This window comes from Psammomys obesus, unplaced genomic scaffold (genome assembly GCF_907164565.1).
Source record: "Psammomys obesus unplaced genomic scaffold, mPsaObe1.curated_primary_1811, whole genome shotgun sequence".
NCBI lineage: Eukaryota > Metazoa > Chordata > Mammalia > Rodentia > Muridae > Psammomys > Psammomys obesus.
In genome coordinates this window covers 35,486,166-35,509,071 of record NW_026593286.1, presented here as the reverse complement: position 1 = coordinate 35,509,071, position 22,906 = coordinate 35,486,166, and the positions used below count along the sequence as shown (strand labels likewise).

Sequence of the window (22,906 nt, the reverse complement as noted above, 5' to 3'; positions counted from 1 at the left end):
TATCTATCTATCTATCTATCTATCTATCTATCTATCTATCTATCTATCTATCTATCTATCTTGTTATTGTTGTTCTTGTTTTTTTGAGACAGGGTTTCTCTGTGTAACAGAGCCCTGGTTGCCCTGGAACTTGCTTTGTAGACCAGGATGGCCTCTAACTCACAAAGATCACCTGCCTCTGCCTCCCAAGTGCTAAGTTTAAAAGTATGCACCACCATGCCCAGCTAATATCAAGTCATTTTCTATGCATTCATTACCACCAAACAATTCACAATTTAGTTGGTATCACTAATCAAAAGATTTCACTATGTACCTATGAGTCCACATGCCCACCACTGTGCCAGTGACAGCAAGGGACTCTAGCACTTACTTCTGGCTCAGCAGGCATTTTACGGTTTAGCTGCTCAGATGACAATTCCAGGCATGACAAACCATAAAAGAAAAACACTAAAGAGGAAAAGTAGCAGGAAGAAGAACATGGGGTCCAGGGAGGAGATTAGCAAGGATATGGCCGAGTTTCAGGACAAGATGGTCTAAGGATGAGAGTCAAGACTAAGGAGCAGCTATGAGGAAGGAGCAAGGGCAGCGTTTGGAGAACCTCAAGTCTGTTTGAGAACCTCTGCTGTTGCTCTGCCTTACTACACTCCTGCAAATGGCTTTCCTGAACACTAACACACATTTGGAGATGGAAATCTACAGATACAAGCAAAGCTTTCTCCCCCTCTTGCTTTCTTCCGTGGCAGTATCCTGGAAAAGCAAGCCTAAGTGACATGCCAAGGGCCATCAGAGCAGGGCAAAGCTCAGTGGCCTTTGAGAGGAGTTCGGTGGGCATGAGCTCATCTGCATCAGACTCTAAACACTGGAGAGCTGGCAGACTGGGTGAATCTGCCCGCAGCAGTACTCATAAATCACATACGTGGTGAGTAAGCGAGGCCTTCCTCAGTAAACTTGGTGTGCTTTAATTGGACATCTTCCCTTCACTCTTCCATTAGAGGCTGCTGCCTGCTCTTCTTGAAGATTTTAGTAACTCGGCAACAGACCAAGAAAACACCGCTGATTGTTTCAGTGGGAGGATAGCGACCAGGGCAGCTCTGCTAGCTGATCTACGTGGTATTACTTCCTGCTACAACAGCAACAATGACAATAACGACAAAATCTTCACCTATAAAGCAATTTAAAGTCCATGCAATTATATGATGAATCTATCTTGAACTGTACAAAAGTAGACTTATGTGGATCTGATCACTAAGACCCTTCAGAGCTGTACTGAGAAGGTAGATAGCTGAAGGATTTAAATCCATCAGCAGAAGAAACGATACACAGAGGTAAGTCATCAGCAAGAAGAATAGAGTCTCAGATGGAATGGGGGAGGGCTTGTACTTGGATAGGAGCTTATTGGCTCCTTCAGCTGGACACTAGTAATAATTTGTAGCTCTCAAAATACAGGAAGGGTCCATGATGAGTGAGTGGCATTGTTTTTGCCTTCAGATATTATTGAGTGCTTTAAAAGGACATTCACAATCTCTTTAAAAATGGTGAAACAAAATGGGAGAGTGAGACTTGGGTTAACATACTTGAATGCCTTCATGGTGGAAGAAGTAATTGAAAGATTGTTCACAGAACAGAAATGAAATGCTGGTGCTGAGACAGCAGCTAGAACATGTCTCTCTAATTCTAGAAAGAGATGTCATATAACAACAATGTTCTAGAGAAGTGCGTACAGGGATAGCCAGGAACAAATGTTAACTGAATGTCCAATTGGAGAAGAGGCCGGCACCATGAGGCCAGCTTCACTCAACAGCAAGAAAGACCATGGACAAAGGAGCAAGCAGTGTCCTATCTTCCCTAACTGTTATTCCTACAACCGGATGTGGCAGGCAATGGGTCCTTATACTGCCTTCAAAGTACACGGAAACAAAACAAAGGAACCTCAAGTCTATGGAAATCGAGAGCATTTTCTCTAAAGTGTGTACCTACACAAAATGTGCTGACTCAGAGAGCAGCAGGGCAGGGATTGGTGAAGCTTCCTTCCTGCACTGACCCATACGGTTTGAGGCAATCCTCAAGAGGGAGAACGTGGCCCAATGACATCTTCGTTTCTAAGGCCCCTTCTGATCCCTGAAGCTAATCATGAATCACAGAATTATATCCTACGTGTGTTAATAATCTGTGGGAGAGGTTGCCTATACAACTGCTAAGGCAAAGATTTAAAATCTTCTATTTGAATGTTGACAAGGCAGAGATGTCTCTTTGTCTTGAAAGTTTGAACCCTCTAATGTTCAAAAATACAGATATTTCCCTGAGGCAACAGCTCCTCATTGCATCCCCCCACCACAGAGGGGCAGGGTGAGTGTTGGGAAGCACAAGAAGGAAGAGAGGGAAACTTCAGACAGCATTTAGGAATTTAACATGTTCCTCAGAAACGGGACTCCTGTATGTACTTCAAGTCAATTACATTACCATCTGTATAAAAAATACAGACTTCTAGATCAATATAGGAATACAATATTTCTAGCTGAATAATGTGAAATTAGCCACTAGTCGCCTTCAAGGTGAAGAGACTGGTTCTAGTACGGCCTCAGAAACAGTGACTTCTTCTTCTGCATATTTTAAAAATTACACCCTTTTCATAAATTTCCTATTCAAAAGTGTCTTCTAAAAGCAATCAGCTCAGTCATATCAACCCTTAGGCATACATGATGGTACGTAAAGCTTCCTCTGAGAAAAGATTCTGCAGTCTACCCTCGCAAAGGAGGGGCTGGCCTCAAAGACTGAAACCTTATCTCTCACCTTACACAATAGCGTGATTCGTTGAGGCAGTATTTCACAGACTGTTGTCATTTAGGAAGTCTGAACTTTCCCATGATTCTGTACATTGAACATACAATTTAACCACACACATTGGTGAAATGTGAATGCCTTCTTTCTTTCCTCATTTCTCTTTCACTAACAGGACGAGAAGTAGAAACGGAAGCTTGCTGCCCAGGTGGCAGCTACATGTCGTCTCTAACTGTAAGAGGAAAGGTCATATCATTTCATTTGTTCTGCTACGTAGTTGTTACCGTTGCCCTGTGCACTGTCATGAAATGGTCCTATTCACCGTCATCACATTCAGAGGATACAAACTGAGGAAGAGATCACTTTAATCTTTACACTTCCAAAGGCATTTACCCACAGTCCCAGTAGCGTGCTCACTTGCCATTTCCACGCTACTGCAAGTTATCTCATATTGAATAAGGGTCTGGGCAGTGGGAAAGCCTTCCCTGCTCAAGGTACAGCATAACAATCATGAAAACAAACGATGGACAATATCACAGTAGATGCGGCAGAAATCTCATGGGATGGGAGAGATGGCTGAACCCAACATGTGGCGTAGAAAGGATAAATGAAAAATACCAAGTCTCTAAGCAACAGGAACACACTCTGTCAGTGACAAAAGACTGAAAGATGATGGTGTTAGGGAGGGGTGTTGCCGGTGAACATGGGAGGCTGAGGACACCCATCTCTCCCAATAAAAATCATCCTATAACGTGCATATTTTTCAAGGCATTTCTAATGTTGCTCCGAAGGGCTGAGAAAGATAAAACTGTAAGAAATATTACAAAATGAATGCAAATATTAGCATTTTGCTTTTTGCTGTAACAATCACAAAGCAATTCAACAGACAGCAATACACAATTGAAACGCACAATTTCTGGGGTCACTCATTGATCCAAAATTAGTTAGTACCTAAAACAGTTTCTCAAAGCTGGCGATCCCTAATTAAGTACACAATGATGGGGAAAATGAATACACGTGTAGAACGAATTTTTAAAAAGGCAAAAATAAAACCAAACCCCACCTAAGTATGAATGAATAAAAGAAGAACCATAGTTTATGGAAGACTACATAGAATAAAATAAACATCTTGGCACACGGGAACAACTGTTGAAACCGCTTTAAAACTGAAGAATGCACACTGCTAAGACGACTCACTCAGTTACTGCAAGCAACTCATGGAGGCAATACGCCCTCTGGAAGGGTAGCTGAGAGCCTTTATAGCACCCCCACTTTCTGGCTTTCTCATTTGTATGTGGGTGTGGTATCTGAATGCACTGTGGGCCAGTAAGCAAGTGTTATAACCACAGCTCCGATGCCCACTTTATTTTATTTCTTGATTTATTTATTTTTTGACACAGGGTCTCCTACTGAACCTGGAACTCACTGATCAGGCTTCACCGTCAGCCAGTGAACTCCAGGGATGCCCCCGTGTCTGACATCCCCCCACCCCACTGCTGAGGTTATAGACAAGCACTGCAGAGCCCGTATTTTACGTAGGCAATAGGGATTTGAACCTGACTACTCTGGCTTGTGCAGCAAGCACATTAATACTAAACTGTGTTCTCAACCCTCGCTTACTGTCCTAAAACAAGTAAATATTGCTGATGCGGATGCCTAAGGCCATCTACCAAAAATCAAGTCCATTTTGTTTTTCTTCCAAAGCCATTCAAATAAGGCTGGGATACAGTGGGAGCCTGGATGTCTACATGCTCTGAAACATCTTAGGTTCCAATTTAAACAGATCATTTTTCAAGGAGTCTTATCTTGTTTGTATGTCTAACAAGGTATAAATAAAAAATTCCTTTCTTAAGATGGAAGAAAGATTTTAATATTATATTTTCAAGCCAGAGGTTGACAATATCCAGAATTTCAGAAGCTATCTCAATGGTTTACCTACTTTCTCCTAAGGCTTTGTGACATTAGCTCCAAAGATCTGAGTAAGATTTCATTATGTTGGAAATATAAATTGTTCTCTCTTTTTACTAAACAGGCTCTTTGCATATATATTATGGGTTACAGTTTAGTGTTTTTATGGGATTCATGAGTGTTTTTGTACTGTTTCTTATGCTTTTTCTTGGGCTCTTCTGTTTGTCTTGTCCTATTTCAATGTTTTATAATATAATAATATAAAATAATAATATAAGTATTTTATTATTATCCCTTAGAAGCCTGTTTGAGTTCTAATAAGAGACAGAAAGGGACAGATCCGAATGAAAGGGGAGGTGGAGAGAAGCTGACAGGAGGGAGGGAGGAAAACTGTAATCACGATATATTATGTGAGAAAAAAGATCTCTGAAGATTGCTGGAGTGAGACACTGACTGGTTCCCAGTGACGTTAATGGGACACCTGCAGTCCAGAGCTCAGAGAAACGCTGCATTTACTGTTTTGCACTCTGGGGATCAGGATGCATGATGGAAGTGCCATCTCTCTGGCTCTTCTGGAATCACTACTCGCCGTTCTTGACTTTAGACTTATTTCCTCAGCCGTTAAGCGCGCTGAAGAGTTCTAGTTCGACAGTCCTGCTTGCTGCGCGCCCAGGTTCATGCGTGAAAAAAGAAATGGAGTAAAACCTACCCTTTGGCTCATTCTCCAATCCAGCTTCACTATCCACGCTCATTTCTAGTGAACAGCAGAATGAGGCGGGCAGACATTCCCAAGACAAACATTGACTAGGTAGCATGTAATAATTGCTATACTTACTAACGATAGCCTCAACAGCCAGGACACTGTGACCCTCTAACAGGAAATGCAGGGCTCTGAACTTGCTTTCGGGTTTCCTCCTGTACTTCAGGTCACAGTAGTGTGTGATCACAGTGGCCTTGTACAAGAGATCTGTGCTTTCAGTCACCAGGTAAGCGCCCAGGGTGCTCTTCAGCACTCAGGCTAATAGGAAAGCAATTTTACCTTTTCCCTGGCATGTAGTTGGCAATATTTTTCACCTAATCAATCTCTTAAACGCTGGGGTCCTTTAAAAAAAAATCATATTAGAAGCAAAACCAGCTCTCTTCTGTTGCTTTTCCCCACGGTCTCACTTTGCTCGCTTTCCTTATAAAGTCCTCAGATTGGTATCCCAGGACTATAGATTTCCCATGTTTCTGTCATGTGATGAGTCCAACACTGTACTTGAAAATGGGGAGAACAAATTACTTTTAAGGGTAGGCTATATGCCAAGCAGTGGACAGTCAACAGAAATGAGCTGAACAGTATCTTTGGAGGCTCCTTTCCCTATGTCATGTCAGAGCTTCTCTGTTGTCGTTTTAATTTTAACATATATTTTATTTTTGTTTGATTTATATATTTCCCTCTCTCTTTACCTACTTTGCATATGTATTATGGCTTCCAGTTTAGTGTTTTGTTTGTTTTTTCATGGGATTCATGAGTGTGTTTCTTTTGCCTTTTCTTGTGCTCTTTTCCTTCTGTTTGTGTTTGTTTTGTCCTATTCTAATGTGTTAGCTTTTATCTTATTATATTATATTATTTATATATTTTTGTTACTGTCTCTTACAAACCTGTTTGTTTTCTAATGAGAGACAGAAAGTGATGGATCTGAATGGAAGGGGAGGTGGGGAAGAACTGGGAAGAGTAGAGGGAGGGGAAACCGTAATCAGGATAGATTATGTGAGAAAACAAATCTATTTTCAATCAAAGAAAAAACAAACAAATAAAGGAAAAAGGAAACCGTCTTGGTGTATGCTTTTCTTCCTTCTGTTACGATAAAATTTCACAGTTACCAGGTTGAGACAAGGAATTTGGGCCAACTTGAATCTGTGTGTCAACACCATGGTTCACCATATTTGGCTCTAGAATAAACTATCTCTTACCCCCTTTGAGGTCACAGCTGTGTTTCTTGTGTTGACAAGGCTTAAACAGACACTATAAGCAGCACACTGAACTAGAACAGGACACAGCTTACAGGGCAGAGGCAGGACTAAAGGAGGCTCTTAGGCACTGACTCAGGATCAAGGACAGTGGAAGAAATGCCTGATGCCTTTAATGCTGGTCAAGGTCATAGATGCTGATCCTCTAAAGCAACTTCTTATATTATAGATGTTTTAGAAGCTTCACTAAAGAGGTTTGCTGCAAGTTCCCATCTGCTCACATTGCACTCTATTTATGTTTTGTCTTGATAAGTCCTTTTATATCTAGTCTTCATTGAATCTCTTAAAACAAAGCCTTGGCATATGGAAATTTTAATTCTTAGTGATCAACTTATGGAAAAAGTTTCAAAAGCCCATGTTTTTTATAGGTTAAAGAAAACTTCTGAAGATATTCAAATTTACCTGGACTTATTAGTAAACTGAAAAATCACACACCCTCTTTTATTTTATTCACCTGTCTTCTTTCCATTCCATAATACACTGAGAATTCCTGTCTACTCTATAGACACACACACACACACACACACACACACACACACTCTGACACACTTTACCCAAAATGCACAAACTATCTCTAATGAACTATGTACTACATAAGCACTGGTATTTACTAATACAGCACAGGATAGATGGGATAATAGTTGATTTTCCTGCATCCAGTTTCTGACTGTATTTGACCTTGATGGCAGTATGTCACAGACTGTTTCATCCACACTTTGTTGACCCAAAAGGTAATCTTCTGCTGGTAAGAAATGAGGTATGCCCAAAGCAAATAGAAGTTTTAAGCAAATCACAACATTGAACTATTCTTTCTGATTCCTAAGATTAATAAAATCAATATTAATTACAGTTGTATACAATCTCCAGTAAGAATTTCTAAAACTATATATTTTCAAAATATGGAGCTTTATGACATAAATATATAAATAAGAGCTCAAAACGTTAAAAATAATGTTCAGATATGATTCTATAGGTTCAACACACATGTACATTTATTACTTAACCTAATACTACATCACTCTTTTTGATTACTTACGTTCCATGAAGTAGGGCCCAGGCTCAATTCTCCACACAATTTGTCCTTTCTGGGTTCCAGTCACACCCCTGTTTTTAGAATCCCAGAAGTTGGCCGGAGAATTCTCATCTGGTAAAAACCAAAGAGACATTTTTAGTTTAATTACAACCTGCCTTCTCTTAGCTCGAAGATCAACACAAGCTCTAAAATAAGTAGGAAAAAGAAAGATAAATAAGGGAGACATTAGTGAACACTCTTTCTAATGGCCACGTTACAGAGTTTCTGTGTTTGCAACTATTTAGACCAGACGTATAACAGGGAAGATGGTAGTATTTTGGGGGCTGGCCAGGGTGTTGCCAAAAGGTAATATTGCAGTGAACAAAGAGTTAACTTACTGAATCTTCAGAAATGAGCTGATTTGTAAGAAAGAAGCTGAGGTAAACATCCATCTACAAGATATTTATCAAAAGTTGTAAACTGAGCTAAACTCAGGGAATTCAACAGAACTCATGGCGGGTGAACAAAAACCTCAGCGACAGGAAGCTGAACCAGGCAGTAGCATGGCTGTGCTGGAACAGTCCAAGGAGGCTCCAGCCAGTCATCATGTCTTCATGGACAACCGCTTGAACCAACTGCAGAGGCCAACAGTAACAGAACAGAAGGAGGAAGTGTTTCAGCTTTGGTGCAGAAGAAAGACAGACATGGAAGTGGCCCAGAGAACAAGCCAGTGGACAGCACTTCCCAGGTTTTCTTCATACCACACAGAAACTGTAGTGTTTACCTCACACTTAGGGTTTGTAAAAGCCAATATGCCTGGGAGGCACAGGGAAGACCTGGTTGCACCTGGCTCTGCCTGGCCATGCTGAAGGCCAAAGAGAGTCATAGCCCATAACTTGTTTATCTTGTTTTGTCTTGGCTTTGTCTTATTGATGGAAAAGCATATGGTGACACTGGATTTTCAAGTTACATGTGTTGCTTTCCTCCCCTATGATAAAAAATTACAAATATACCTCTAAGAGTTGAGGAAAAAACAGGCAGGGTAAAGTAAAACTTCCAATAAAGAAGGAAGTATGGAGACATGATTCAAAGCACAAAGGAATAGTCCTAAGAAAATCCTTCCTCTTCTGAACCTGAAAGAAATAGAAAATCGGCCAAAGTTGATGGCCCAGGAAGATTGCTGTTGGCGATTACTAGCACGGGGCTGGGGTTCAGGGTTCTAAAGCCAGAGCTCTCTGTGTAGGCTGGTCTTTCCATGTCATTTGCATTTATCATATTATAAGTCAATGATTCTTTAGTATGGGATGCCAAGAAAAGCCACAGTTCCTAAGAATTGGAAGGAATGTCTCTAATCTATGATATCACCAGCAACCCTGGACCGTCAACAAACAACCTACCCCATTACAAAATGTGACCAACATATCTACCTACAAGGCACTCAGGCAATTGCTACACATGGGACTTCAAAGGTATACTGTGGTGCCTGGGACAGACTGTTTGCTGCCTGGCCACTGAGATTTCTTTGCCAAGGTAATTGTAGATTGTTCAAGGCAACAGTTGTGCCTGGTTAAAAATCCTCAGTCTTTATTATCCTTTGCAGTGAAAGGAAGCTGCATGCAGCCTAGTTCTGGCCAGGAAGATTTGAGTAGAAGTTTATTGGTGGGACCTTCAGGTAAGCTATGAATTTTCTGGTTTCAAGTGGGCGGGGATGGGCTCAGCATCCTTTTGCTTGTTCCGCTGCAATTCTTGATGGGAACTACATATTAAGGGGGCAGAGCGAGGAACCAGAGGCAGCTGTGATAGTTTGCGGAGTTCTGAAACCATCTGTATGTAGGCTTCCTACTACTTAAGAACGAGTGAGTCCTATTTGGCTAAAACACTGTGGTTGTGTCCTTCAACTGCAGATGAATATTATTCCTGGAGGTTACATTCACCATAAGAGCCACTAGTGATCAGATTCCTCATTCCTGGTGTGCCCAGTAGACATGGGCTTGTATGGATGTTCTAGACAACAAGGGTAGTTAATTCACATATTTTGAATAATCAGAGATGATTAGATGGGGAGAGGAATTCTCAAATTTTTGCAAACAAGTTTTACTTAACTCTTACTCACTTGGAAAACACAGGAGGACGGGATGGATCCTGAATGTAACAGATCACAGGGACAGGGCGAAGAAAGTGTCTGCCTGCTCAAAATGTTTCTTTAAAATAATAAAAGCAGTAGGCAGCTGAGAGTGGTGGCCCATGCCTGTAATCCCAGCACTTGGGAGGCAGAGGCAAGAGGAATGTAAATTTCAGGTTAGCCTGCCCTATAAAACAAAAGAATAGCAGCAAAATAGCAACAAAAACAAAATGGCAACAAAAGTGGCAACCCACACTGGAAACTTCCTAAAAATATTTTGGCCATTTCCCTTGACCCCAGGAAGGTGGATGCAGCATCAATTTGTTTAAACAAGGAGTAAACATTAGGCTCCCTCACTGACTGCAACGCGCCCACAAGGAAGTTGTGCTTACGAAAGGGTGTCTGCACTTTTCCTCTTAAACAACAAATTAAACTAAACTAAGCACATGCTCTGACACACAGCACTGGCAAAGCAGCAGGGCAGAGAGCAGTCGGACAGTTTCAGAATGGTGAGAACTAGTCTAAGGAGGCAGGGACAAAGAGCCAGTGTGGGCATCGATTGTCCCACACATTCACCGCGGGGTAGAAATGCTAGTCTAGGGAGAAGGAAACGAGGGGCAGTTAACTAGAGATGTTCAATTCACCCACCAGGCGAAGCGGATTAGAGGAAATTATATTAATCTCTGATGTTAACGGTTCACAGTCCATATGGACAACCCCGTTTGGAAGCTAATAAATACATGAAAAACGAATATCATCTTTATCTGTTAGGGGGAGGGAAATTAAAAGCACACCAAGAGCCCATCTCACGCCAGTGAGAATGACTGTCATCAGGAATACATACAACAGATGCTGCTGAGGACGTGGGGAGAAGAGTGTTGGTAGGAATGTAAACAATCACAACCAGTATGGAACTCAGTATGGAGGCCTCCTAAAAACAGAACTACCATATGATGTGGCTATGCTACTTCTGAGCATATACTCACAAGAACCAGGTTTAGCTTACCTTAAATATTCCCACATGGTCATGTTAAGCATGGCATCATTCATGGTAGCCAAGTTATGACATCAGCCTAGGTGCCCATCAACAGATGAGTGAATCAAAAAAATGTGTTGGAGATGCACACTGGAGTTTCATTCAGCCACAAAGAAGAATGAAATTATGTTGTTTACAGGGGAGCACCATGCTAAGCAAAATAAGGCAGGCTTACAAAGAATGGCCTGGTGCCTTTTTCTCATATATGGAATGTGGGTGGAAAGGAAACATGGAGACTGTTGGTGATGTGGAAGAAAGGTTGGCCCCTTAAATCCCAATGCCTGACATGAGCAATAAATCCCAATACATGAGCATTCAGGTGCAAAAGAACACAGGCATCCCATAGATGATGAGATACAGAGTAGGGAGTTGACAGTGAGGGGCTACTCCTCGGGTTATACCTCACCATAGTTTGTCAAGTAGAGGGTACTCATGCTGTCAAAAGTGCGATTACTGGAGATTCACATGCTTCCTAAAGAAATCACATTTCTCATAATCCATTCCCTTTTATTTATTAGTTATTAATAATATTAATAATGCCATTGCTATTATTATTTTAGGTTTTTGAGACAGAGTTTCTCTGTGTAGCACTGGCTATCCTGGAACTCGCTCTATAGACCAGGCTGGCCTCAAACTCATAGAGATCAGCCTGCCTCTGCCTCTCTAGTGCTGGAATTAGAAGCTTATGATACCATGCCCCGGTTCCATTTCTTTTTACTTTTATCTATTTAACTTAATTGATTTTCAGTCAGGTGATCATCTTTAAATCCAGGGCCTCATGTATACCAGGCAAGCATTCAGTCACTGAAATACATGCCCAGACCAATTCACTATTCTGGTATAAACCCCCTGTCATCTGGGAGAAGCTAGTCTTGAGGGGCCAATGTCAAGTCCCTAAAATAAAACAACTTTAGTAATGAAGATTTCAAATCTGTGATCCCCAGTCCTCTAACACTGCCATCACCTCTACCACAGATGACTAGCAAAGACCCGGCTGGCTAGTACTTTGTAACCACACTAATGATACCCAACATGACTCATCCTTTACCCTGGTCCACGGCGACCTATCTGAACTAGTCCCTCAGATCATATCTATTTTTCCTTTGGACAGATTAACATCTTTGTTTAAGTTGCAATCAGTTACACCCCAGTCTGAGAATGCTTTTACAGTGATAGAGTTTTCCTGCTCAGATCTTTTTCCTATAGATTTTTGAGGACAAATATATCTTACCATGGTTTAATGAATTGTTTCTAACCTTCAGTTTCTATCCATTTTATATGATCCACTCTTTAAAAGATGTCCCCACCCCAAAAGAATAGTAACCAAGTGTAAAGAATTCTAAATTCTCTACAAGTGCAATACAGAGGAATTAAAAGCCCATTTCCCCCTATGTTAAAGTTAAAAAATAACCCTAGTCCTTAAAGCCCACTACAAGTTGTTCCATTTACCACTGGCCACTTCCGTAGCTCTCTTAAAGGTAATTCCAACTCTACCCTACTGTCCTCAAGCTCCTCATGTAGTTACCCTCTAACTTACAGCACAGGGCCATGGTTGCCATAGCACCCAAATGGTGGAAGTCATTAGGCCTGATCACTCTTGTCTTTTCAAGATCCTCTCTCTCTATTATCTCTCTATATTCATGCCTGCTGGTTGCCTTATTGTTCAAGGTTCCACTCCCCTCAATGACAGCACTGTTGATCCAATATCCCCCAAATACATTACCTTTTCACAACTTAACCCTTACCCTCTCCCCTTAGAGGGTCTTCCTTCCACTCAACCTAGAAACATGTCAGCATCCATGGTTTGGCCTTGCTTTTTTCCCATGGCCTTTCTTGTTCTTTTTCTCAACTCTGGTTTGTCTTGCTACCATAAATAATTTTTTTTTGCTTTAGTCTAGGAGTATATACTGCCTCTCTAGAAAAGAAACTAGGGCACACATTGAAAAGACGAAGGATTTAATGAATTAACCTACTAAATAATTGTAAAGAATATTTTGTAAATTTTATTCTCAAAATATTATAAAAATCTAAAATAAGAGACATAGGCATGAGAATTATCTATAAAAGATTAATTTATTCCTATATATAACCATTAGACTTATAGAAAATCTACAATAAATTGTCTTTTACTCTAATAATATGTAGGAAATACAACCTAAATATGTTTAGATATTAAACATATCCAAACATATTTTAGATTTTGAAATGTTGCTATCTTTCCATGAGCATCTCTAAGAAACCTGGCCCAGCACCCAGATTCTAGAGAGAAAGCAAAAGCAAACAGGCAAAACCTCTTCAAAGACCCCGCTATAATGCTAACCAACTGGGGGCAATCAAAAATAGACAAGAAATTTGCAGAGAAAAATGCCCATAAGAGTTTGTGTCAGACAAACAATAAGCCATGCTTAAAAATTTCCCTTTGCTTCACAGTAATTTTATCTCCTCTCTGTATTTTTGGGAGAAAATGATATAAATAAACATAAGATGATCTTCAATTGTTCCTTGAACACAAATTGAAAATGACTATGCTTTGATAGCAGATCAAAGAAGCAGGTTCAATTGTGGCTTCATTCAGGAATCGGACATTCAATCTGGAATTTGGGATTGGAAGAAAGCTAGGATTTGAATGAAAGTTGTTGCTGTAAGTCTGGGCAAGGCACACATCGTCAGCAGAGACTGCAGGACTGTAAACAGTGGTAGTTTATGGCACCTGGCAGAGGGTTACTGGAATCTCATCCTGACACTGAGCAGGAGGACTCTGATGCAGATACGAAGCACACTCCGGGGCAGAGATGGTCTTCACCGCTGAATTTACCAAACAGACCTCAATTGTATTCAGTCCGTTGGAAAAACACCATCAAACTTCCTCATGATTTTGAAAACTACCATTTAACTTTTCTTAAAACTCAGTCTCCCTAGGTGCCCAATATGTTACATCAAAACCCTCTCTGAATGGAAAAAAGAATGTGTCAGGCATGATGAGATATAACAGTGGTCCAAGGCCACCCACTGAAAGTTTACCCACTAGTAGGGGTGGCCTTAGAACTACTTGTATGGATGCTTTAGATACCAGAACAATCTTCTGAGAAAAATATACTAGAGATGGTAAGAAAGGACAATGGTATATCATAAGATAAAGTAGCAACGGAATGGAAGGGAGGCAGGATGGAAGGGAGGGAATGGGAAGGGAGGGAGAAAGGGGGAAAAGGAGGGGAGGGAGGGAGGGACGGAGGGAGGGACGGAGGGAGGGAGGGACAGCATAATTAGGAAGAGCTCATGACAGGACTTTAAGTTCTGGGCTTGGAGACATCTATGAATTTAAAAAGATCATGAAGGGGCTGGAAAGACAGTTCGGCAGTTAAGAGCACTTCTAGAGGACCTGGGCTTGATTCCCAGCACCAACATGACAACTCACAACCACCTGTATCTCCAGTTCCAGGGACTCTTACTCCCTCTTCTGGTCTTTTCAGGAACTAGGCAAAACATCCATCCATATACATATCATTGAAATAAACTAATTTAATAATAATGATGATAATAATAATAATAATGATGATGATGATGATGGCTGGCTGGTGGAGAATACGGCTTGCAGCTCAGGATGGGAGTCCTAGTCCTAGAGGGATGGATGAGAATGCAATGCCCTGTTGACTCCTCGTGCCACCTGACCAGGAGATAGCCTTACTGCTATCTCCTGTACAGTACATCATCCATAAGGCAGGGGAGCACAGGAAGAAAATGAAATGCTTCACTAGGTCCATACTGGGAACAGAGCCAAGTCCTAACCACAGACAGCCAGAACATAGCCAACTCTAGACATTCAGGGAAGATGCAAGAACTCTGCTAAGCAACTTCTTACACAACGTGCACAGCTCAAGCCTCCAGCCCATCAACTGATTATTTTGATATGTGAGAATATCACTGACAGATCAGTGAAAAGATATGTCTGGACCCTTTTCAGCAAATACATCCCAGGAATTTCAGTCATAGCTGAGAAGAGGAGGTAATGGGAAGCAGCTGGGCAATGGCTTACAGTAAGAATGCCTTTCAAGCACACATGTAGTAGTATGGATATGTTGAAGCAGGCTCTGCTCTGTTCAGGTCAATTTCTCATCCAACAAAGGCATGGCCACCCACTCTTCAGCAGTGAGGGCTCTGGCCTTCTACTGTCCTCTAAGGACTGGCCATGACACGGCCTTGGGACTTGTGCCCTGCGGCCTCATATGTGTAGAGCTCTCCCCATGCACTTACTCTCCTTTCTGCATCTCGTCTTATGTACTTCCTCAGTGAGGCCCACTGACTGCCATATTAAAGATGGCGGCTGCTCCAGCTGCATTCCTGGATCATCTTGCCATGTTCAGTCTCTTTCCCATAACTCTGTCACCTTCTAATCTAACTAAACATGTGATATATCGTTTCTATAGGATTTAACTCCAAGACTTCAAAGATTTCTATTTGTCCAGCTTACTGAAGAATCCCAAATACTTCAAAGTGTGCCTGGTTACATTACTCTGATTTGACTAAATATCTTAGTATCTTCTCTTGATTATTACATGATAGTAACCAAACAGTAGTATTACATTGTTTAAAATGTACAAAGGAGAAACAACATTCTCACCCAGGAATTCACAAGGGCCTTTTCTTTGTGTGTAAGCCAGTGAGTTTTATTGGGGTTGCCTATGGAAACATGGCTGAGGGGTTATTTACAGGAGCTTGTGCACCCAACAGTGACTAAGAGCTACCCATCTTGTGTAGAGCAGAGACAAGCAAGGACAATATCGCAAATCCTATGGTGAGCTTTATTAGTCAATGAGATGAGACCATTCTAGATTCTCAATCTTCAGAGCAAGAATTTCCAGTTAACACTCTCAATTCAAGCATGTTGTTGAGCTGATATTCAACTTTGCAGCTAAAGCATCAATACACAAGATCATGCAACAAGTTTTGAGCAAAGGCCATCGAAACATCCTGAATGTGTTTTGGTTGTTGTTGTTGTTGTTGTTACTATTATTATTTGCAGCACTGAGGATCTTGCCAAAGCTTTGACATGCTAGCCAAGGACCCTACCATGGAGCTGCATCGCTAGTCCAGTAAAGTCCTTCCTGGCAAAGACTTACAGAATATTTCTAACAGAAGATTTATGAGCTTTTCCAACTGGACTCTTTCTCGTACAGGATTTATGAGTTGGGTATTAAGGTCTAAGCCTTGTATGTTCTGGGCAAATGCCATCCCTGAGCTACAGCTAGTCACTCTTCATTTTACTTAGTTTTGTGATAACAGGGTCTCACTGAGTTGCCCAGGCTGAGCCCAAATTCATTCTACAGCCCAAGCACCCTTGAACTTGCAACCCTCCTTCTTCAGCCCTAAAACTGAGATTATAGGTCTGTGACACCAAGCCCAAAAACCTCAAATTCTTTGGGTGGGACTCTTCCCAGAAATCGTTATTGTACTTTGTATGGCAAATGCAAACTCAAGCTCTTCTGAAGAATTAAGCGTGGCTAGCATTTAGTGACTTGGTAGACATTTTGAATAATTAGGCCTTTACAGAGTATCCTATGGTAATGATGTTGAAATAATCCTACTCTATGAGCCGAGGTTGATAGGAAAAGACAAGAGTCCCTACTGCCAAAGAATGTTCACCATAAAGAGTAGAGTAAATGATCTTTTTTCTGGCAATCTACAGATTCAGTGGACTCTCCATAAAAATTCCAACAGCATACTCTCCAGCACTAGAAAAGCCAGTCCTGACATTCACAGTAAGGCACAAAAGAACACAAACAGCCAAAGTAATCCTACGAAGAAACAGCAGTCCTGGAGGTAACACACACTTGATTTCAAATTATATGATAGAACTATAGTAACAAAACCAACATGCTACAGGCACAGAAACAGACAACGCACACCCAAGGAACAGATGGCCCAGAAGTGAGCCAAAGCAACTAGAGCCACAGCCACTTGGTTTCTGAGAAAAATATCAAAAATATTTATGCTAAAAGGGCCCCATCAACAAATGACGCCATGAAAGCTACAGCTAAAACAAAGAGGGTGAAACCATATAAAAAATAGTCAATTCAAAGTGGATCAAAACCCTTAATTATAAGACCAGGAACTCTGAAACTCCTAGAGAAAAACAGAAAAATACTTCAAGACATAAGCCTGGGCCAAGACTTCCAGGAAAAGACTCCAGAAGGTCGGGAAATAATAGTAAAAGCTGACAAATGGGATTGCGTTAAATTAAAAGGCTTCTGTACAGCCACGGATACAATCATTGGGGTTATGAGAGAGAATTTAGAATGGAGGAGCTAGATAGAATCAGTACCTAGAAAATATAAAGGACTCAAAAGATAAAAATTATAAGTAGCCAATACATCGGGGGGGGTGGGGAAAAAAAAACCAAACAAACCAACATCCCTAGCACCAGAGAGATGCAAATTCAAACTCACTGAATTCCTTTTCACCCCACTCAGAATGGCTGCCACCAGGAAAACTAAATACAACAAATGCCGGCAAGGATGTGATGGGGAGGTAGAAGAATTCCTCGCCCACAGTAAGTAGTAATGCAAATTCGTCCGGCCACAATGACCAGTATGAAATCTCCTCAAGAAACTAAAGACCAAACTACCATATGATCCAGCTATACCACTCCTGAGTGGATACTTGAAGGAGTCTGCGTAAAACCATACAATAGCTGTGCTTTCATACTTATTACTGCACTATTCACAGCACATGGAATCAGCTGAGCTGCTCATCACCAAACGAGCGGGTTAAAAACGAAATACAGATACCACAAAATTTTATTCAGCTGTGAAGACAAATGAAATTATACAATTTTCAAGGAAATAGAACTAGAAAAACAGATTCATTCTCAAAAGGACAAATGTTTTTCTCACATGCAGAAGTCTGTGTGTGTCTGTGTCTCTGTGTGTATGTGTGTCTGTGTGTGTGTGAGAGAGAAAAAGAGGGATAAAAGTAGAAGTGGGGCAAAGAGGGAAGAAGGGGAGCATCTAAAGGAAGAGGGAAGTAGGCACATAGAGGACAATAGGAGTGAAAAACGACGGGCAAATGTATATTTTCTCCTACGCGCAGAATCTGAGGTTTGGGTGTGGGTGTGAAATATTCTCCATGGGCTCATGTATCTGAACAGCTGGCCCCCGTAGGTGGTGCTGTTTGGAGCAGTTGTGGGACCTTCAGGAAGCATAGATGGGAAGAAGTTGGTCAGTGGAGCCAGGGACTGGGAGTTAGAGCACAACCCATTTCCAGCCAATCTCTCCTTGCTTCCCGGTCAGGACCATGTAACAAGCAACTACCCCACATTCCTGCCGCTACAGACATGAGGCTGTCGTGCTGCCATTCCTTCCCTGCCACAATGGACTCAATACGCGGAACCACCACAGTGATCATAGTTCTCGTACATTAGACTTGCTCAGTATATATAATAAATAAGATCAACTAAAATATTACAGGGTTGCATCGACACACCATGACCAAAAAGGCAGCTTGGGAAGGAAGGGCTTATTGGGCTACACTTTCATGTCGCTGTTCATCACCGAAGGAAGTCAGGACAAGAACTCAAACAGGGCAGGATTCTGGTGGCAAGAGCGGATGCCATGAATGGCTGCTGCTTACTGGCTAGCTCTCCGTGGCTTGCTCAGCCTGCTCTCTTATAGAACCTAGGACCACCAGCCGGGGGTGGCACCACCCACAATGGATAGGCCCTCCCTAACTGATCGCTAAATAAGACAATGCCTTACAGCTGGATCTTAAGGAGGCATTTTCTCAATTGAGGTTCCTTCTTCTCTGATGACTCTAGTTTGTGTCAAGTTGAAGTAAAACCAGCTGGTACAATAAGTCAGTTAAATATAGACATATCTGACCCTGTTTAATATATTCTCCCTCCCTCCCTCTCTCTCTCTCTCTCTCTCTCTCTCTCTCTCTCTCTCTCTCACACACACACACACACACAACATAAAGAAAGAATAAGACCATTTAAAAGGAGGAAGCAGAGGTGTAAGGGGAGGGAGGGTAACTCAGAGAGCGAATATGGGCAAAGTGTAATGACGTGAGTATTTGCATCTTACAATCCATTATTTTGTATATTAATAAAAACAATAATTAAAAGATACAGAAAAAAGATCTTTTTCTACAGGCTCTACTTTGGGGCAACATTGTAACAGGTCAAAGATAGAACAGTTAAGCCTCAAAAGACCGAGAGAAAATAACAATGATAGACAAGATAGAGAAAAATGACGTGTTAAAGTTTAATTCAACACTCAAGTATTCCTTGAGTGTCCTCTGCCAGCTGGGCAGTACTCCACGTGGTAAGGACTCAGTAGGATAAAAGGAGTGGAGGCCTCTCTTTTTGTGGAGATTTTGTTCTGTGGGGCAAGTGGCCACAGTCAGATCCATAAACACATAATTCAGGTGCCAGGCATGGTCCTAGCATTTAAACTCTATTAAACCGCCAGCAGCACTGTGAGGTAATGTCAGAGAGGTCAAGAAATATGGCCAAGATGGGGACGTCAGCACTTACACAGTAAGTCAAGGACCTTGCTCCAACAACCATGTTCCTCTACATTGCACGCTGCTGTCTGTCCATTCCACAGTAAACATCATACTTAGGAAGCCGGAAGGTCACTCTCCGGAAATTTAAGCAGGGAAGTGAAATGATATGTATTAAAAAAATATAAGATTGTCTGCTGTGTGCAGAGCAGCCTGTAGAAGGAACACGGACTGTCCCTGACGCTAATGAACAGGCAAACACCAGCCCCACAGCCACAACCTGAACACGAAGCTCCTCCTGTCCCCACCCCTCCTGCGAAGATAGAGCTGTGACACATATAAATATCCACCTGAGAGCAGAAGGCCAAGGACTCTGACGCTCGTTCAGCAGCCCCTCCTCTCAACTCACCCACCTCTCGCCTCTCCACATCAAGCCACCACGATGTGATTTCGTTCTTTATGTCTACCACATGAACCCTGTCTTTAGCCAAACAGCTCCTCAAAGTCCAGCTTTCTGCACACTCAACCTCGGTCAAGACTGAGGCTCCTATTCCCCATCGTTTAGCAGAACCTGCAGTAAATGCAACACGTTTGCATCACCAACACGGGGGTCAGTCACATGGACCTTCTCTGTGCCAGCAGAAGTGTGCTTGTATTTGGGCGCAGAGCCTGTGCTGCAGGTGCAATGGGGACCAGGGATGGGGACCACACCCCTGGATGCTGTCTGTGAAAGCAGCAGTTTGACTGGAGTAGCTAGAAGTTTCAGCTTCGTCTCTCCTTTCTATGGCGCGAGCTCTGTTTCCTTAGTGCAGGAAATACTAACAGTATCTAGCTTATAAGGGCTGAGAGAAGAATATGAATATACAGGGCAAGCCTAGAACATTATAGGAGTGAAGCACGTGCATCTGCAGAATTTTCCATCTACCTCAACTCATTTTCCATCAACCTTTAAGTTGATTTTCAAATGCAAAAGCACATTTCGTCAAGCTCTTTTCCCGTGTTTTCACATTTCAGTTTTTTACTTTGATGTGTGTGTTCGTGTATGTTTGGATATGTACACCGGGAAGCGGGAAGATAACTTCAGGTGCCGTCCTCAGGGGCACTGAGACAAGGCCTCTCATTGGCCAAGAGCTCGCCATCTGGACTAGGCTAGCTGGCTAGTGAGCCCCCGGGATTGTCCTGTCTCTGTTGATCCAGCACTGCAACGACGAGCACACACCGCCACACTCCCCAGCTGGCCAAACTGGTGGAGCTACGAGCTCCTAAGAATCCTCTTGTCTCTGCCTCCTCAGCAGAGGGGTTACAGCCACGTGCTGCTGCACTCAACATCTTTCCTAAGTTCTGGGGTTCTGAACTCAGGTCCTCGTGCTTACATGGCTTCTCCCCAGCCAAAAGCTTTGCTTTCTTAACCAACACTTGCCACAAACATACAAAACATGAGCTTAGACCTAAGAATATTATACAGTAAGCGGAAACTGCCAGGAAGCACACAGCTTTGTAGACTGCCCAGGTCTGGAATGGAAGGCGCTCAAAGCTGAATGAGTCTTCAGTCTAGTTTCTTAAGAACCACATGGAGGTGCCCTCATCTCTCCACACAAAGAAACCAGGTCAGGTTTTCAGCAGCATGTGTGTGGACAGCCACCAGGAATGATAATAATGTTTTTTTATTACACATCCTCCTTTTTTTTTTTTTTTACCCAAATTATTAAAAACAAAACAAAAACAACACTTTCCAGAGCTGGGAGCATAAGTCAACTGGTAGAATGCTTGCCTAGCAAATAAAGCCCTAGGTTTGAACCCCAGAACCACATAAGTTAGGCACAATGCCACATCTGTAAGCCCAGAGGCAGGAGGATCCTAAATTCAAAGTCATCCTTGGCTATAAAGCAACTTCAAGACTAACCTGCAATACATAAAATCTTGTTTATCTCTGAGTGTCTCTGATTCCCTATCTCCTTGTTTCACTCAAATATAACCTCTTATTTTTAATTTTAAGAAGTTCACTACATCCATAGTCTCTAGGACATGTCTCCGCAAGCTGGTCTGTAGACCCTTTCCTTAGAAAATAAGTGTGCTTTAACACCTCATTCCCTGAAAGAAGAGCTTTAAATCTCATCAAAACATAACTTTCTCCAGGGGCAGATAACCCATCCTGAAACCCCTCAGTCTCAGTCACTTTCGAAAGCTTCTGTGGAGGGAGAAGAACAACTTTCCACACAGAGTAAAGCAAGCCACTCGAACCAGGGGGCTTCAGGAATTCAGCAAGGGGGCTTCCTGTTTACGACAGAAGTTTCCTGTCTTGACCCCAGCTCTGCATCCAGTTGTCTAGGGTCTAAACTTGACAAACACACCACACATCTCACTAATAACCACCTATAACCAATGGAGAGGACTACTTCTCAGAGTGAACGGCAGAGAGAACAGAAATCCCAACCCTTGGACCAGGAATACAGGTCGGAGGGAAGTAGGATTGAAATTTGTTCCATAGAATCTTCCTGTACCTTACCTTTAACAATCCCCAAGAGCTCCTCTCCGCCTTTGCAGGGAAGACTCCATCAGCTCACTCCAGGCATAGGAAGCAGCAAGAAGGGACATGGCATGCTCTGCTTAAAGGCATGCACTTGGTCTGACCACCCGCAGCTCCATCACAGCAGCAGCCAGAAGCGAAGCCACACCAGGGCCAGAGCACTCAGGTGGGGCCAAGAGCCTGCCAGGACCACCTCGCTGATGCTCCTGCCTCTCCCGTTTCCTCGGATGTTCTAGAAATGGAATACTAGGTAGGGCTAGAGGGGACCTCGACCGGATGGTCCCGTCCAGCTAAGGACAACACCGAGCCACCCTGGCCACACATCAAGTCTTGTCACTGCCCAGGCATCCTGAAGGGAAAAAAAACCCACATCACAGTGTGTCCCTTCTGCCAAGGCAGACGTAGCCACTCCCCGGGAAGAATGTCACGGCCCATCCTCCCCTCAGCTTCCTTCCTTTGCTTTTCCATGGGAGAATTCCAAAGAATGAGTTAGGTATGCACACATACTCACATACACAGCAGGCCCTGGTCAGACCGCCTGCTGTCACACAGGGGAGCCTGCAGTCTGATGGACTCAGAGTAGAGATGCTGCTGTCTGGAATCCAGTGCACCACTCTTGTCTGTCAGCCATGGCCCTCCCTGAGGCTAGTGAATGGACAGGGGTGGGGGTTGGGGCACTCAAACCAATCCAGAGTGGGATCTCTACACCTTTCATCTCAAATTATCAAAAAGGACTAAAGCCTTTGCAAATGTTATACGGCCCTAATGAAAACCTCCAGCAGTCATCAATTCAGAAGCTATTTTCTGATCTTACTTTCAATGCATAAGTGGCTACAATAATCAATGCGTTGAATGTAATTTTAAATAGATAGATAATAAAAGGATTCCTTATAACTTTTAGAACATTTTTATGGTTATTTTACCCCATCCCTTCTGTATTAAATCTCCCTCTTCCCTCCCTAATTAAAGGTCCCATTCCCCCCACCCCCCTACCCACATCAATTGAACCCT

The 22,906-nt window shown here is 42.4% G+C and overlaps 1 protein-coding gene across 1 annotated transcript in view; it reads right to left on the bottom strand.

Annotated features, from left to right (window-relative positions):
- Positions 1-21,908, bottom strand: part of Hecw2 (HECT, C2 and WW domain containing E3 ubiquitin protein ligase 2) — a 158,041-nt gene extending 136,133 nt beyond the window's left edge. Inside the window, exons 1-2 of the mRNA XM_055616959.1 lie at positions 21,875-21,908; positions 7,736-7,843 (exon numbers count right to left, since the gene is read on the bottom strand). Of these exons, the coding sequence (XP_055472934.1) occupies positions 7,736-7,742 (7 nt within the window). The 5' untranslated portion in view covers positions 7,743-7,843; positions 21,875-21,908. The remainder of the gene's footprint in view (positions 1-7,735; positions 7,844-21,874) is intronic.
- Positions 21,909-22,906: the final 998 nt, after the last annotated feature.